General features: G+C 52.1%; 2 protein-coding genes across 12 annotated transcripts in view; one reads left to right on the top strand and one right to left on the bottom strand.

Moving 5' to 3' along the window:
• The window catches only part of Ralgps1 (Ral GEF with PH domain and SH3 binding motif 1), a 245,413-nt gene that overhangs the window by 147,386 nt on the left and 80,133 nt on the right, over window positions 1-17,894 (top strand). The window lies entirely within an intron of this gene.
• Angptl2 (angiopoietin like 2) overlaps window positions 1-17,894 on the bottom strand; it is a 33,483-nt gene that overhangs the window by 14,174 nt on the left and 1,415 nt on the right. Inside the window, exons 2-3 of one of the 3 annotated variants that reach the window (XM_047523699.1) lie at window positions 12,796-13,637; window positions 5,059-5,924 (exon numbers count right to left, since the gene is read on the bottom strand). In XM_047523699.1, coding sequence (XP_047379655.1) covers window positions 5,059-5,875 — 817 coding nt within the window. In that variant the 5' untranslated portion in view covers window positions 5,876-5,924; window positions 12,796-13,637. Of the gene's footprint in view, window positions 1-5,058; window positions 5,925-12,032; window positions 12,653-12,795; window positions 13,638-17,894 lie in introns of those variants that run through there. The other 2 variants (XM_047523700.1, XM_047523698.1) reach the window with 2 other exon arrangements.

Genomic DNA, 17,894 nt, shown 5'->3' with positions numbered 1-17,894 from the left:
AGTTTGCAATTAACTGGGAATCTTATTTTGTTTAACAAAACTTTTTAGAAAAAACAAGCATAGTACAGTGGAAACAGCACAGAAGACCTGCACAGCCTTCCTCTCAGCCTCTGCAATCTCAAAGGCGGAATTCGAATCAAGTATAGCCACAGTCACCCCCACTCACCATCAGCACTGTACCCCAGGCCTCTCTAGCTCCCTGTAGTGCTCAGGTCAGGGAGCCCAGGCTGCAGAGCTGACCCATCTGCCTACAGGGCCAGCACCTTTCCCCCCTGGACTGATAACTTGCTCAACCTCTAGAAAGAATGGAAGCCACTGTGTCCTATACCTCATTCTGTGTTACAAAACATACCAGTGTGCTGGGGAACCATGATCTAATGTACGGATCTTCTACCGTATAGGGTGAATTGAGATAAAATGCAGGGGAAGAAATCTGCCTAGTTTTCAGCCTTGGTTGTGCCACTTGCTAGCTGTGTTATCTTAGCTAAGCTGCTTGACTTCTCTGAAGACCCTTGTTCAAGTTGTCCAAGTCCCCCTGGTCGTAGATGCCTGTGATGAGAGAGGGATGGTCTCCACCTGTGTGTTGTGCTATCTGTGAAGCAGTGTGATCTGGAGGAAAGACCACAGTGACTGACTTTATTCTTGGAGAGCTAAGATTTAAAGATACCAGGACTTCAGGCTTAACTCTATGTTGAAAGACAGCTATCCACTGAAGTGCAGAGCAGAATGAACCCTGAGATGTGTCCAGATTTGGTATACAGTTAAATGAGCTTGGTCTGCAACCTCCACTGGCTGGTTTCCCAGGAACCAGGGCTATGTGGCTCTTTCCATGGCTGCACTCCCTGCTTCTGTGGGCTGGGGGAGACGGGTGGTCCTGGTGGTCTCGCTGTGCAGTTTCTGGACTGTCAGCACCATGAACATTCTAACAACACATCCACCAGCTCTTTCAAGAGTTCTTTTTCAAGGGACTGCCCTGGAACCCGGCACCATGAAGCAGTGACAGAAGGTCAGGTAGGTCCTTGGTGGCTGGACCTGGGCAAGTGTCAGAGAGCAATTTTCACACCGGTGCCCCTCCAGCCCCTCAGTGTCCCAGAGTGGTTAGGACAGACCTGGTTTGAGCTTGGCTGAGCCACTTACTAGCTGTGTCATCTTGACTAAGTTTCTTGACCTCTCTGAACCTCAGTGTCCTGGAAGTTACAAGTCCAGGGACCAGTCTCTGCTCTACATGGACAGTTTTTATAACAAGAAGGTGGAGCTGGAGAATCTGAGGGACCCTGATGTTTCTGCTACTTTATAATTTTATGATTCCTTCTTTATCCACTGAGAAACCAACTGAACTGCTGTGTTCTCTGTCTCAGGAGAGAAAAATGGCAAAGGTGCCCACTTCTGCTAGTTTTTGAAGATTCATTTCCCATAGGGGCTCACTGTGCTGTGGCAGCACGGACTGTTCTTCCCTGTCAGTCTCTGGGGTGAGTTCAGAGTCCATCCTTCCCTTTCCTTTGCTTCTTAGGGAATGATCCCTGCAGCTGTCCCCTTTAACAGCAGCAGCAGGACCATAGGAACAGGGCTCCAGGCCTCATCACAAGCTTCATCCCAACCAAATGCCCCAGGTGGGTCTGGCCAGCCCTGGGGGAGACAGAACAAAGTCGAGGTAAGAAGCCGGGGAAGCCAGGAGCTGCTTGGGGCCCTTCACCCTGGCTGTCAGCAGGCCCCCTGACCTGGTGCCAGTCTGCTACTGTCTCACCATGGCCAGGAACAAGCCAGTAGTGCAGCTTCAGATAAGGAGATAGGGCTGCCTCAGTCCCCTGGAGAAGGACGTGCTGAGGGCTGAGTGCCCCGAACAATGGGGCAAAGAGCAATGACTCTGGGGTTGCCCAGTGAAAGCCCTGGAGGCTGCAGAGACCTGGGTGCGAAGGTGTCTAATTGCAAAGGTGTTCCTGGCTGAGCAATGTCACTGGGAATAAAGGCTCTGTTGGGAGAGAGCACAGAGAGGGTTTTGTCTTCTGGGACTAGAACCGGTCCAAGCTCAGATAAGAGCCCTCTACTGATTGGCTGGGTGGATGCACAGTAGAGGGAGACCCTCTCCTTCTCCTCCCAGATTGGTATCTGCTTGTGTGGGAGCTCAGTGGTAAGATGGACCACAAGAAATTTGCTACTAAGGATCAAGCACCAACATTTTATTGCTTTAAATAAGTAAACAAATGTGCACTCCATAATGAGGTGAGATCACTGCTGTGCCTTCCCATGCCAGGTGCTTCTTCAAGTGGGACAGAAAGGGTAAGAGCCTTGGATACAGCAGCCCACAGGCTCCCTTACCTGTGCCACAGCTCATGCTGGAACATGAAGCAGCAGGAGGTTGGGATCATTTGTGAGGCCAGGAGCAGGGGCATGTCCCTGGGTCTTTGCATAGACCCATCTCTCTCAGGGACCCACCAGTCACTTGGTTTTCAACTCCCAGGTCTGCCTGATAAACTCTTAAAAACCCTTCAACATGCAACACAGAGGTCCCACCTCTGAGTAGTCTTCCCCTCCCCTCAGGGCACACCCAGTCTTGCTACCTTGGTGTCTCCAGTGCCTCAGACTCCCCCTCTGCAAGGCACTTAGCACTCCAGGTTCTTACCAGAGTAGCCAGACAGTGGCTTTGGGTCACTGCATCGCTACTTTCACGTTCTTTGTTATGCTGGCCCCATAAATTCTCACAATGTTCTGGAAATTTTGGCCTCACCAGATGCTCCCTCCCAGAGAAATCCTTTGTCATAACTGACATGCTGGTTTTAGGGAATAGACATGGTGAGCGCTGGATGGATCCCAGATGTAGTCATGCACTTCCCACCTCCCCAGACTGAGTTCCTGAGAGCAGGGACCACAGTTTTCGCCTGCTCCCCAAGCCTAGTGCCACAGGAGCAGGAAGTAGGGCTCACCATTGCTGTGGCGCCTTAAGAGCACAGCATTCCCTCCTGGCTGGACTGAGTGTCCACCACATGACCTGACAGTTATGGCACTTGTCACATTTTACAGAGAGAAATCTGAGGTTCAGAGGAGTTAAATAACTTTCTCATGAGCAAACAGCTAACAAGAGGTGGAGCCTGGATGCAAACCCAGATCTTTATTCTTTCACTCTGAATCTACCAGCTTAGTTCAAGCTCAGGAATGTCCAAAATTGTTGAGCTAGAAACCAGAGATGTTTAGGCAAGATGAGGCCTACTGGGTAGCCACTGAAGCCAGCCTGAGTCACATCAGGATTATGACCACATTCAGCTGAGCTTCATTTGGTGCCCACAGGCACATTTCGCCCTCTAGGTATTCTAGTAAGACCTATTAACACACCCTGCCTTCCCTTTCGGAGCTTCTGATGTTAAACAGACGTGTGTACAGATGGATCAGTCATCAGCCTTGGAATGCCAGAGTTCAAGAGGGATTGTTTGTTTCGGTCTCCTTGTTTTAAGATGAAGAGACCAACATTAAAGGAGGCTCAGCACAGTTTTTGGCTGGAGGTATAGTTCAGCGATGAAGCACTTGCCTAGCGTACACAAGGCCCTGGGATCAATCCCCAGCACCACAGAGAACAAACAGACAAATAAACACAGTTTTTGCAGTGTTTGATTTTGTAGAACTGTCCATTGGGGATAGATTAAAATAGAACCTATCTGAAACTTTAGGTGAGGCAGCTGAAGTTGAGAGGGACAAAATGACTTGCCTAGTACTGCAGAACGAGTCAGTGGAGAAAGCAGGATTTGAACCCAGGTCAGTTCTCTCCAAGGCACATGTTCTCAACTCTCCTATGAGATGTTATGATAGATGCTCTGTCTTGCACTTACCTACCCTCTACCCCCAGAGACCTGCAAACAGCACCACCTGTCCTGCCCACTGGCCACCCTCCTGCATGCAGGTTCAGCCCCCTGAAATTAGCAAGAGAATGCTCTTCCCAGTACTGGTGATTATTTTTAAAAATATGAAATGGTGGGGGCTGGGGCTATGGCTCAGTGGTAAAACCGCTTGCCTAGCATGCTTGAGGCACTGGGTTCAATTCTCAACACTGCATATAAATAAATAAAAGAAAAGTCCAGGGACAACTATATGTGAAATAGGGTATTTTCAGTAAAAATACTTCCCTTCTTATACAGTACCCAAAACACGGCCCTGGAGCAGATGTGTGATTAGCTCTGGTGAAGATGAATCTGCCTCTGGCGGCGGCGCAATGGGAAGGCTGCTGCCTCTGCGTGAATGACAGGCCGAGCTCTGGCAGGGGGTTCCTGGCCCACTCCACCCAGACTGAGGATTCTCAGAGTCCTCGAGCATGAAGAGTCAGCTCAAGGGTTAAAGTGAAAAGGCCAGAACTAAAATGCAGCCCACCCTCTTAGCCTGTGGGCCAGGTACTTAACCTCCTGCTCAGGTCCTGCAGAGCTTATCAGGTAACACGCCAAGACGCCCAGCGCCCATATCTTGGATAAGATTCCTAACCCGCCAGGGACCCCATTTCTCCTCCATCAAGGTATTCTGAGAATTACCATATTTTAGGGTGAAATGTGTATATAAAATATATGGAAACCTCATTGAAAATCCTAGGAGCAGCAGACTGTAGGAAACTTGGGGCTTTGAGAAGCACGCCTTCCTTCCCATCCCCAGCCCCCACAGGGTGCTAACATACCTTTATTGTAACAATGCTCTTTTCCCTTGGCCTACTGTTATGGGATGACATTTAGAGAGTGCCAACTCCGGGCCCTGCCCTTCCCTAAGCCTGGAGGAGAGACATCCCAGCTGCCAACACAGAGCATCTCCTGCAGAGCCTGGGAAGTATGGGCCTCCCTTCTCTCCTCTCAGAAGCCAGGGGGGTGTTTGCTCCGTTTCCCGGTTCTACCTTTAAAATGTATCAAAGCAATGTAGTTCCCCTTATCCCACTGGCTCCAGCGGCCTGCCCAAGGGATTGCCAGAGGATTGTGCAAGTCTTTGGCCTGATCTCAACTGGCCATGGCTCTTCCCCCACTTGTGGTCACAGCCAAGGGAAGCCTGGCGCCTGGCTCTGAGGCCCAAGTGGGATGGGATCCCGGAAAGACTTACCCGACGGCTTGTCAGTGGAGGATGGGAGGCTGGTGAGGGCAGGCATGGTGGGCAGAGGGGGTGGCAGCACCTTCAGGTTCTGGTCACTCTGGATCTCGTTGGTGGAGATCTGGTTGATGATACGGTTGTAGGTGGGTGGCTGGTAGACCCGGGGTGGGGTGGCAGGGGGCGGCTGGGGCACAGGCCTGGCTGCGGGCACCCTCTGGCAGTGCTCCTCGAGCTGAGCAATGACCTCTGACTGGTTGTGGGCCAGCGTGGCCAGGTGCTGATACTTGTGCTCCAGGTCCTTGTACTTGCTGGCCAGCTGCAGCATGTCAGCCGTCTGGTTCAGGATCCTGTTCTCCAGCTGGGAGAGCTCCAGCGCATTGTCCCGTTTGCGGATGATCTCGTGCAGGAGCTGCATGTAGAGCTGCGTGACGCGCGAGTTCATGTTGCGGCTCTCCTTGCGCAGCAGCTTCACCTCACTCACGATGCCGCCGTCCACCTCCACCAGCTGCTGCAGGGTCTCGATCTGCCGCTTCTGCTTGAGCAGCTCGCTGTTGAGCAGCTCCAGCTCCTGCTTGTGCACGCGGTTCTCCAGGAGCACCTCAGGCTCCTTGGAGTTGACGCAGATGGCACCTGTGACCCGCTGCTGGGGCACAATGAAGGTGTAGGTGCACTTGTCCTGGGACTCGCCCGCCCGCTTGTACCTGTTCAGGTAAATGAACTCTCTCTGCGAGCCCTCCTCTGTGCCCTCGAAACCATCCTCGGGGCCTGCAGCAGCTCCCAGGGTGGCCAGCAGTCCCAGCCACCAGCACGTCACGCACAGTGGCCTCATGGTCCTTGCAATGTGGTGGTTATTCTTTCTGAGTGGATTCTATGAAATCCTGAAAGTAAACAGAAGGGAGAATCAGTGGCGGGTTCCCTGCCAATAACCTGTGCCATCAGGGTCCCAGCCTTCTTGTCAGAAGAGCATTTCCCAGAAGCAGTTTTGGGAGGCCTCATTCTACTCTCCTGGAGACATGGGAAGGCAGCCATTCTGAAGCAACAGGAGCTAGCAGGCCCAGCAAGTAGAGAGGAAAAGGGAGGGCCTGGGCATCCAGATGTCAGGGGCCTGGCCCTGCCACTCTTGGAGCCTGAGATTCACCTCCAGGGCAGCTTGAAGCAGGGAAGAGGAGGCAGAGGGAGTCCCATCTCCCTTTTCTGACTTGCAGTCCTCTGACTGTCACATGCCCTCATCTGGGGCACTGACAGCCCCTGAGCCTTCCCCTGAAGCTCCTGTTACAGCTGTGGTCTTTCACACTGCAGTGTGGCCTCCTCTCCTGGAGCTGAGGTCCATAAGGGCAGGTACTAGGTCTGACTTGACTTTATATCCCTAGACCATGAGCAGGCTTTCAGCAAACATTTGTTTAATGAATGAATTGCTAGACACAACTTGGAATGTGTTGGGTTATAGTGGACAATGTCAGTAGAAGGATGTGTCCGGTCACGTGGCTCTGGTCTATGTGTTAGCTAAGCTACAGAGTACCAAACAGGAACAAACAACTGAGCTCTTCTAAATCCAAATATTTGTATCAGCCAGTGACTGCACAGTCCCAATTATTGCAACGTGATTAAATCAAACGGGACCACAAACCAGACACGTGTCTCCAGATTTGTTTCGTTTCTATTCTTGGACCATTCATCCTGAGGTCCATTGGACATTCCAGTGTGCAGAGCAGTGTACCATCCAGCCCCTGCCCTCATGGGGCTTCCACACGTCAGAGTTCTCACGCACTGTGAGCAGAAGCATCACGTGCTGTAAAAGGCCATGAGGGGCACTGACCTAGTTGAAGGGGTCAGGAACACTTCCCTGAGAAAGTGACCTTCACACTGACCCTCAAGAGATGAGCAGGAGTTGGCAGGCCAAGGGGAGGGGAGGATGTGCACTGGTCCCTCCTCTGGCCCTTTGGTGGCATCGCTCCAGCAGCCTCCTGGATTCCACATCATCATCTCCTCCACTCCTCCTGCTGCTTCAACTTGCAGAAGAGCCTCTCCTGACCTCAGCCCCTCTACAGATACTGTTCCATTCTGCTCCCCTTTTGGCAAAGCCCTCCAAAGAGCTTCCTGTACTCAGGGTTCCCGAAAGCCCCTCCCCCTATTCCCTCTTGAACCCACCTATCAGCCCTGCCCATGTCCAGCACCCTGGGTGCTCTAGCAGGTCACCAGTGGACTCGACCTGCCCAGTGGAATGGCCCGCTCTGGTCCTCATTAGTGTTTGCTGCCAGCCCTGTGGACAGAGTTGGCAGCTCCTTTCTTGGTCTTCCTTTTGGAGCCGCCTATCTTCCTGGCTTCCCAACTGCCCCTGCTTGGCTTCCTCAGGCCTGTCTTCTTCATGTCAGGGACCAGGAGCCCTGTCCCCAGATTCTCTTTACCTTGGAAATCTCTTCCAGCCCTGGTGGCCTTCAAACATGGCTCACACCAGCGGCTGTGTCTGCCCTGGCCTCCAGACCCTGCCCCACCGCCCTTTGATTATTCTCCTCCACTGTCTACTAGGCGTCTCATACTACGCATATCCTCTTTCTTCCCACATCTCCCACCCGCCTACCATCTACTTCAAACCATTTTTCCTATGTGAGTAAAAGGCAACTTCATTCTAGTCAGTCAGGCCAAAAACCTTGACCTTGTCCTCGAACTCCTTTCTATCTTTTGTACCCCGCATCTACTTACCACCAAATTCTGAGAGCAATATCCTAGAAACACCCCAGGATGCTCCCACTTCGCCCCACCTCTTGCTGCCACCCTGGTACAGCCTGCCTCCACCTGGGCTGTTGCAGTAGTCCAACGAGCCCTTCTAAATCCAAGTATTTGCAACAGCCAGTAACTGTTCCCCTGCCCACCCTAAAGTCTGTCCTCAACGCAGAAGCCAGAAGGATCCTTTACAAAAGTCAGATCGGGTCACTCTTCTACTCGAACCCTTGCAGTGACTACCCATCTTGAAGTGAAGCTGAAAATTCTGAGGTCCTCCCTGACCTGGCCCCCTGGTCTCACCTCTGACCCCCGTGCTCTTCATCATGCCCTCCAGCCTCTGGCCCATCCTTGCAGGTCGCCAAGCACACCTCTGACTGGGGCCTTTGTACCTGCCGTTTCCTGCGCTTCTGCCCCCAATCTTCACTCTCGCGCCTCACAGCCTGTGGGTCTTCGCTGAAATACCATCTTCTCAGGAGAACTTCCCTGCTCATTTAAGATTGTGACCTCTCCACCTTCCCGCTCCAGAGCCTTTCTCATCAGATGTATGCTGCCCCCACCTAGCCCCCTTGAACGTGAGCCCCACGAAGGCAGAACAGGTCAGTTTGGGCCACTGCTCTGTTAGCATGTGGCCTGGAATATAAATATTTGTTGACAGAATGAAAAAACATACCCCAACAGGTGCTGTGTGGTGGGAGTGCTGTGAAGAGGACTCTGATGAGCCAAGGCGCCCTGACAAGCCGCCCGTGGGGGTCAGAGCTGCACAGAGGAGGGCCGCCTGTCAGAGCCACCATAGCATCTCTTTAATGAGTGCTGCCTCATATGACCTGGGCTACTTTCTTGATTCACACAAGAATCCTTCGATGGTAAACTCTTCCTGTTTCGATTTTACAGAGGAGGAAAAGGTCTGAGAGAGGCTAAGTGACTTGCCCAAGATCATAGAACTAGAAGGTGGCATAACCAGGACTCAGTCCTCATCTGAAGGACATGAACCTCCAAACTCTTACAACTATTTGGAAATGGGCTTAACCCAATGTTTAGTAGGAAAACAAACATTAGCATGACCACTTTCCGGTTTCACATCCTCTGTGCTAAAATTGTAGCCATGCCCCAGGACCAAAAGGTGTGTCCCCCCAAGGACCCCCAGGGGTTTCTCCAGTGAGCACAGGCCAACCGCCAGGTACAGAGCAGACTGTATGCTCTGAGGGCCGAGCTGAGCTGTATCCCACTGAATGCCAAAGCCCATTCATGGTTCCGATGAACGGGCTGACTGGGGCCTCTCTGGCCAGCTGGAAAGAGATGTCAGAGAGCTTCTGGTTCGGGTTCTGCTGGGAGGTGGGGCTGTGGTGACGTCAGTGGAAACAGCTGCGTTTGTGAGTGTTTGCCTGGTTTCCAAAGCGCTTTGGCGGCTCCCTCCCATACTGGTGGCCACGCCTGCCCAGAACAATGGGGAGGAGCAACCCCCAGGCTAGGGCAGGCCTGCCACACCTTAATAGGCTGCTCACCTGCTGTGGCTGGTGACAAAAACCTCTGTGCTGCTCTGCCACGGCCAAGATACTGCCAGAGGCCCAGGGAGGCAACCTGGCTCCAGAAAAGTCTTGATTTCCAAACTTTCCCAAGCCTTCAGACCCAGGAGGGCTGTGCTATCTGAGTTCAGTTCCCTCCCAAGCGTGGGTTCTCATGGCCTCCTGGGAAGCTCTTGCACTTGGGCCTGAGATCTGAAGGCTGAGCCTTTTCTTTGAACAAGGCGTTCCCACCCTTGTTGCACACTAGGTAAGGACAGTGCAAGCACTTCAGAAACCAGAGACTTGAATAACGTGATAGCAACACTGTGACCAGAATAACAGTAATAATACTAGCAGCAAGGTGTGCTGAGGAGATTCTGACAGGGAACAGAGAGACATGAGCAAGGGAAAATTCTATAAACTGAGTCCTTTGTACTGACCCCCACATGATTTTTTTAAAAAAGCAATTTACCTGCAGCCCTGCCAGGATTAAGTACAAAGTATATATTATTATATTGCTCAGTAAACAACCTGCTACCTGCAGGAGAAAGGTAGGCCAGAAAGCTGATGAGAACAATTACCCTGAGGTGGGGGGGGGGGACACTTCTGTGACCCTTACACAGACCAGATCCTGGAACTCAGAGAAATGAGTATAATTACCCTTAAAATTTGTGTGAACAGGTTTCAATTAGAACGGTCAGCGTGAGCCAAAGTGACCTACAGTTGTCATGATAGTAGTGCCTTGAAAGTCTGATGTCATTCTGCTGTCAGTCAAAAGTTAAGAGATGGACCTGGGTGGGACATTCTGGAAACTTCCCTGGGACTCCCAATAAAACTGGAGAGCATTAGAAGCACACACTCCTTCTCTCTGAGAGGACCCACTCTTTCCTGTGAGTAACCTCATACCTAGTATTCTGAGCAACATGTCTGAAATCTTTCTGGCATGACTGCAAGAATTGGGGTTTAAAGCGGGGATCTCCATGACTGCCTCAGTTTTGTGGCAGGCCTCTGCCCTGTAACAATACCACTGTTCTCCCACTTCACAGAGGAGGTTCTCCATCCAGGCCCGAGTCACCTCACCCGGAAACAGTCCACTACCTGACAGAGCCTGAGCTGCCTGCTCCAGTCCTGCACGGGTGGGAAGGCCAGAGCCAGGGTGCAGTTGTAGACTGTGATGTTTGAAAGAGCATTTCTTTCAATGGTCAGGTTAAAAGTCAACCAAACTTGACAACCCGCACTTTCACATGGCCTCAGGTCCTCAAGACTCTTTGAAGACACATTATCCCCTTTGATCATTCCAACATTCAGATCTAGTTATTAGCATTATGCCATTTTTAGGTGAGGAAACAGAAGTTCACAAAAGTGTCAGGTGACGCTTGAGAGCACACTGTTGGTGGTGGGACCAGTGTTGAAGCTGCACAATTGATTCAGGGTCTCACTGTCCCATATTCATAGGACCTGAGCTTAGTGGGGTGACCTGGAGCTGAATTGACTTACAGAAAGGAAGGGAAAGGGACACTGTGCCTGGGGCCTGACACATATTGTTCCAGGTAGCACAGTGGGGTTGTCATACCCCACATTTGATCGGTGGAGATGCTGAAGCCCAGATAGGCAGGGTGACTTGCCCAGGACCACATGGCAGGTAAGAACCCTAGCTGAGCAGCTGGAGCCCAGCTCCCTCACACCCAGAGCTGTGACCTGCACTGCCCTTGGCCTCTGAGGCATTTATTTTCCTTAAAGATTCCAACCCCCCAGCCTTTTGCTAGTTTGGCAGTTCTGAATGGGCAGTAATGAGTGTGTTTACTTTTGCTCTCTTGATATTTATTCAACTAATTGCATCCCAAGAGAAGTAACCCCCAGCATTCCAGCCGTCTTAGGCCTGGAGAAGAGCTCAGTTCCTATCAAGGCCAAGCTCCTCAGTTTCTTCCTATGACCAACAAAGAAAAGCAAATCCAACTGTTTTCCTTGGCTTCAAAATTAAAGTAAAAACGGTTCCTTGGAATCTCTTTTCCATATTGTGTTGTGAGGAATTTCCACCGTGCAGGGTTTCCCTCCCCACAGTGAGGCTGGTGACCATGCCGCGTGACAGCCTCTGCACAGAGGGAGGGTGCCTACCCAGGGCTCGGTCCCACCCAGGCTCCTTCAGGGGGCTGCTTCTGAGTGTCCCTGCTTGGCCTGTGTGGTGGTGCCACACACTATGCATCCACAACCCTCTCACCACCCTAGCCCTGCAGCCCAGTCTATGGGCCACTTTTTGGGAAGAAGTGACATTTTGGTACAATGAAGTTTGTCCTACCCTGTGGCAGAAGCTGCTGGCTTGGTGTCCACTTAGGGGTTCTCATCCCAAAGGTTAGGAATGAGAAAAGTTCAAATTGTAAAAATGATAACTAGCCAATAACCACGATGACCCCAGCACCTTACATACGTTGTCTCAATCCTCCCAAAAGTGCTGGGAGGAGGCCCTGGCCGTCAGCATGGTGGCCATGGTTGTGCACTCTTAAACTCAAGGTGTACTACATACATTTGTGGTCTTGTGCGTGTGTGTCACAGCTATTTTCTAGTCTCCACAAAGATGCTGTTACGTCTGGCAGTGGGGCTGACAGCCATCCCATTTGCAGGTAAGGAAATTCGTGAGAGTCGAAGACTGAATCATTTGCACAAATCACAGTAGTACTAAGTAGCAGGGCTGGCAACAGAATCCCAAGCACATGTGCTATGAACGTACCAAAGTGACAGGAAACCCAAAAGAAAATGTTCTCTGACCTTTCAGGCAGGAGGAGGGCAGGAGCACTCTTAGGATCCCCAGGATTGGAGACTGCAGAGAAGCCTCCAAATTAAGACTGGCTGTCAGGAGCTGCTTCTTCATCAGACCAGGCAGGGTCCTGCCTGGAGGACACACAGACACCCTCTCTCGAGGCAGCACCACCCCCTTGGTCCCTGAGCAACAGCTGAAAACGAGTCTAGGCTAGAGGCATCGCAGCTGCACAGAAGTCCTGAGAAGGGCCTCAGCCAAAGCAGCCAGCACATCTGAAACCACCACCTGGCCCCTGTGTGCCCGCTAGCCCTTGGTATTCAGGTTCTAGGAAGCTAGAAACTCAAGCTGTGCTTAAGTGAGTCTGATGGACCAGAGCATGAGTCAGGGTCATTAGCCCAACATCAGGGTAGAAGAGAAACAGTGGAAACTTCAGCACTGACGAATGGTTGTTGCTGCAAAGGCCTGGCTGGCATGCTGGCAGAGTGTACCCAAACTGTCTGTTGACCCAGGATGCAAGAGGGAGTCAGATGAAGAAAAAGGCCCAAAAGGGCCCAGCTGGCCAGTTGACCAACAGTATTGGGGATAGCAGCTGGCGTTTGCTGTAAATTGGTGTACCCCTCTGCCCTCCATCTCATTGACTCTCAACCTTAAGCAGAGGGTCATGCATACTGTTTGACTCCCCCTGGGGCCTATTGTCCTGTGTGATTATTCACAGCACCCCGCTTCATTCTCAAAAGTGTCCAGGGAGGCCACGCATCCTGTGGCCCTTACCTAGGAGAAAGGTCTTGTCAGCCCGAGGCAGTAGAGGAAACCCAGGTCTGGAAAGGTGAGGTCGCTGCTGGCACTTGGAGTAAATGTCAGGACTGGATTTCGCTGACACTGCCAGCCCCAGGCCCTCCTTCCCACCAAGGCTGCCTCTCCAACCAGAGTGAATAAAAGGTGTCTGTTTGTTTGTTTGTCCAATGGCCAGGATGAGATTACTTCTTACTGTTGCCTGGATGAGTAGAAATGGCATTCAGGTCAGCACAAGGTGGGGTTTTGTTGGATATTAGAAAGAGCTTCTTGATCTTGCAAGTGGTGAGACCCCAGAATGGGCATCTTGGATGAGCAGTGGCAGCCTCACCTTGGAAAACCTGGAGAAGGGACTGTACATCATTTGTCCTCTGTGATTCACTCCCATCCTGGAGGCCAGGGAGGGAATAACCAGATCTCCAACTGCCATGCCTCCCAGCCTGGGATCCTGTGAATCATCCATCACCAGAAGGCTGTGCAGGCTCCCAGGGAGGCTGCAGTCAGTTCCCAAACCCCACCAGCTCAGCCCTCAGAAGATCCACAAATGCACCATTTGTCCCCCATCCAGCCTTCCATCACCCATTCATTTAGTCTTCCCGACCACATTGTGGATTGCAGCAACCTGGGTCCAGCTCTGTCGCAGGTGATGGGAACACAGGAGTGAGCGTTAGCTCAGGATCAGACACCCTCCAGATGTGCCTAGAAGAGTGATGGAGGGTGGGGACCGTTCTGCTCAATGACCTGGGTTCTCGTGCTCCTGCCACGGGTGAGCTGCAGTCTCCAGGGAAGGACTGAGCACATGGAGGCGGGTTGTGGTCACCCTGTGAGATCATAGGGCAGGAGGGGATGTGGTTAGGCTGGTTGCCTTTGCCAGGGGGCCAAGGATATTGCTGTTATTTTTTCACAGTGCAATATTTGGGAACCATTTTGAGATTCCCCCAAAGTCCACGCACTGAACCCTCTGTGCCAAGAGCCATGGCCAGCAGAGCAGAGGTGGGGAGTCTGCAGAAGCCATTTGAGAGTCCGGCTTCTGAGCTGGCTGCCACATTTCCGGCTGCGCCTGTGTGCTCTGGAGCCCTGGAACTGAGAGAGCCTCAGACAAGAGGGAGAAGTCAGGGGCTGGCTGGACAGCACTGCCTCAGGGTGGCTTCCTGGGAAATCCAGGCTTTACCTGGAGTTGCTCTTCTGGGCACAGCTGAACAGCTGGCACCAAGGCCACCAGGGCCACCTTGGCCTGTCAGAACGGACTTGTTTCTTGAGTACTGGAAAAGGCTCTTTTTGTGCCTACTTCACACTGATCCCTCTGCAAGCCAGGGGCTATGGTTATCCCCATTTCACAGATGAGCACAGAGGCAAGGGACACAGTCACTTGCCCAGGACCACAGAGCTGCCAAGGGGTGGAACTGGGCTTAAAGCCAGCTTTCTTGCCCACACAGTTGTAGCTGGCTCCCTGCCTTTGGGGACTCTCTCCCTGGCTGTCCACACGCACATCCAAGGCTGCCTTTCCAAAACTCACAATGGATAGTGTCAGCGTCCTACTTGCAAACAGAGCCAGCCTCCCAGCCTTACCACGTGTGGTGCTTTCTGCCTCTAGCGCTTTCACGTACTGCTCCACCTGATGCAGGCCTGTCTTCCCTTCAGGTGATCTCACAAGGCCACTTCTCTGTGAAGGCATCCATTTGTAGTGAGATCCCCACCTTCCTCCAGCTTGCAAAAGTGGACATGTCTGCCTCCAACCCAGCACGCAGGTCTTAGAATGCACCTAGCTGGCTGCCTGTGAGCTTCTTAAAGTCCCAGTGAGCGTGGACATGGATTCAGAGGTGTATTACCCTCAGTGTTCAGTCCAGGATGGCACCTGGGTCACTGAATAGGAATTCTAGGACTTCATTCATTCTGTGCCAGGGGCTGGAGATAGAGCAGAGAAAAGCAGGAGAGGTACCTGCCCTCAAGGGGCTCACAGCCTCAAGCTTACCTAAAGCAGATGGTAGCACCCAGATGGGGCACTCAAGGGCCCCGATCCACTCAGGGTGCGGATTTGGGGCAGGGGACATGCCCTAGAAAAATCATTAGAGGCCTGGTGTATAGCCTGGGTGGAGGGCTTGTTTGCTTGAGACCTGGGTCTGAGGTTTACTCCACGACTTCATTGGTTCGTTTATTGCACAGATCTCTTCTCTGCCTGGCTCAGGGTGGGTGTTGGAAGTTTGGCAATGGTTAAGGCAGACAGGACCTTTCCCTGGTGGAGGGTGGATTGGGACCACCTTAGGTGGAGCTTTGGGCATGCTGGAGTCAGGCAGGTTCTGGGCTTCTCTGTGGTGGTCTTGGCCTGCCTGTGGGAGGGCCGGGTAGCAGAGGGGATTGAGGCTCTGGGCCTGCTGGCCCCAGCACAGGCTGATGTTGCCAGGGAAAGGACCTGACACAATAGCTGGATTGTCGGGGGCCTGGCTCCCCCACCCAACATTTTAACATTCTTGTGATCAGAATGTGTCTCACAGTTGATGTGTACATGGAACAGGACATTGTAGCATTCTAAGTGCCCAGCCACCAAAGCTGTTATTAAAGGTGAGGGAATATAGTTTTGTCATAGAAACAGCCCCCAGAAAAGGTTTCTTTCATGGCCTATCTATCACCACAAACTCCAAGCCGCCCACAGCTGAATAACCCTCCTATTTGGGGTGTTTTATATAAATTCACAGAAAAAAAAAATGCACTGTTCAGTGAATTGATCCTTTCTGGGGCTTTCTGCCACATGATTGTGCAGGATGGTAGTAGGCTGGGCTGGGATGAGCACAGATCGGGCTTGAATCCTTGCCCTTTGGCCTACTGGTGAAACCATGGGACAGTCACTGTGCTCCTGAGCCTCAGTTTCTGCTTCTGTAAAATGGGGGCAAGCACCACCCACGTTGAGAACACTCTGAGCTCCATGAGTCCCCTCTTTAGCGGACTCTCCCATCACAGTGTGTTGGTATAAATATTTACTGTCTGCCTGCCTCATCTTGCTGGGCTATGGGCTCTACACTGCAGGGCCCCACCCCCATCTGTCTGTTGTCAATTGAGAACATTCCAGATTAAATGGGCTATGATTCAGAGAGAGGCCAGAGGCTGAATGTACCTGCCTTGGGTGGAGTTGCTTTCTGTTTGTTCTATTGTAGCTACCAGATGCCATCTCTCAGATGTCAGCTCAGGGATTGCTCAAGTGTGGCGCAGTGCAGACAGTGAGGACCTGAGCACAAATTCTGCAGCCCTAAGGGAGTCTGCAAACAGGGATGCAGAAGATGTGGTACCTCAGTCAGGCAGACGAACGTTTCTCTGAGCCCCCCCCCCCAATGCTGGAACTGAAGTTCTGATGGGGGCCAGTGCCACAGCTCAGCCAGGCATGCAGGTGTTTAATATCCCAGTTCCACCTTGCACTAGCCACATTACCACAGGTGTGCTGCGTAGCTGCTGGGACACAATATCTGGAAGAGATGTAACCATCCTGCCTCTTCTGCCTCCGAGGTGGGTTTCTGTGGACAGTGAGCCATGCATCAAGGCCGATGAGCACAAGGCTCTCAGATGGGGTAGTGCAGCATTCCAGAGGACAGTAAGAGCAGACTTGACTGCTGGGGCCATGGGGGATAGGGACCCAGGGACAGCATCAGGATAAGAGGAGCCTTGCACAAGACACTGCCATAAGGTGGAAAAAGACATGGGCTTTGGAGGCTGACGGTCCTGGATCCAGGTCCCACCAAAATCACTTAACTGTGTAACCTTGGGCAAATTAACCTCTCTGAGCCTTAGTTTTCCTATCTATAAAATGTGATGCTAACCTTAGAACCTGCCTGTGAGGGTTGTGGTGATAATGAAGTGGGACAAAGTGTGTGCCTCATTTAGTCCAGTGGGCGCTTTTTAAATCACAGTGGGCTTTTTGCTGCACCTGTGAGCTAAGCTTGCAGCAGTGCCGTGTGCAGTCCTCCAGGATGGTGCGCTTTATATGTTTGTTAACCAGGCCCATGAAGTAAGTCAGAGCCTCTGGTAAGTCTGAGCTGCCCGGAGCTCATGAGCCAAAACCATGAGCCACCATGGCCAGGGCTGCCAGCTGCAGCAGGGAAACTGTAGCTTCAGCAGCTGCAGAGGCCTGTGCTAGAGAAGCACATATTTCACAGCAGCTTTCAAAATGCCTCCGAGAGCTCAGGGAGCCCACGGGGGCCAAAGGAATTAGTGCACCAGTGTTGTGTGGCACAGGATTCACCACCACGGCCAGGCTTGCTGGTGGCCACTCCGTGTCTCTCCCTCTGTGATCCTAGGACAGTCCTGGCCTCTGGTCCTCCTGCAGCACTGAGGAAGCTCCATTTTCTCTGCTCTGAGATTCTGGAAGGGATGCTGAAAGGCAGAGCAGTAACGCCTGTGGGCAGGTGGGAGGGGTGGGGTGCTTGCCTGTGAGGGTCGTATGCTTGGTCCATGTGTCTGCATGTCTCCTTGATATGGACTTCTAGGATGCAGACGTGCTGCAGGTGGCCCCAGATGTAAAGCCCCTTGGGCTCCTAGAAGGCCCTGTGTGGGTAGTAGTTGCTGTAGCACTGACTCTGCCCTCTGGGATTTCCTGAAAAACCTTGGCAGAATGTGTCCAGAACAGGGAAATCATTTGAGTCCCTGCTGTCCCCTCTGTGCAATTCTGATTGTCATGGCTCATGATACCCAGTGACTAATGTTTTCTGGAGTCCCGGGCTGGCACTGACTAGCCTCTTGGCTTCACACTTCGCCCCCTCCTCGATTTCCTCACATATAAGATGGGGATATGTGACTGTGTCTGCACTGTAGGGTGACTGCAAGAATTCTGTGAATTGGAAAGCACTTGGCTCAGCTGCTACGGAGATGGGTGTTATTGTCCTCCCATTTCGCAGATTAGAAAACTGAGATTTAGAAAGGCTAACCGTTCTGCCAGAGCAACTTGACTAGTAAGTAGAAGAGCCTGAACTTGAAGCTAACTCAAGAGCTCTACCCTACTCTGCCTGCACTTGGAAAAATCCACGTGGGGAGCATTTGGCTGACCTAGGAAGTGGTGCTCTCAACTTTCCTCAGAGCCCTGGTGAAAAGAGATC

This window comes from Sciurus carolinensis, chromosome 14 (genome assembly GCF_902686445.1).
Source record: "Sciurus carolinensis chromosome 14, mSciCar1.2, whole genome shotgun sequence".
NCBI lineage: Eukaryota > Metazoa > Chordata > Mammalia > Rodentia > Sciuridae > Sciurus > Sciurus carolinensis.
This window is presented reverse-complemented; position numbering and strand designations above follow the sequence as displayed.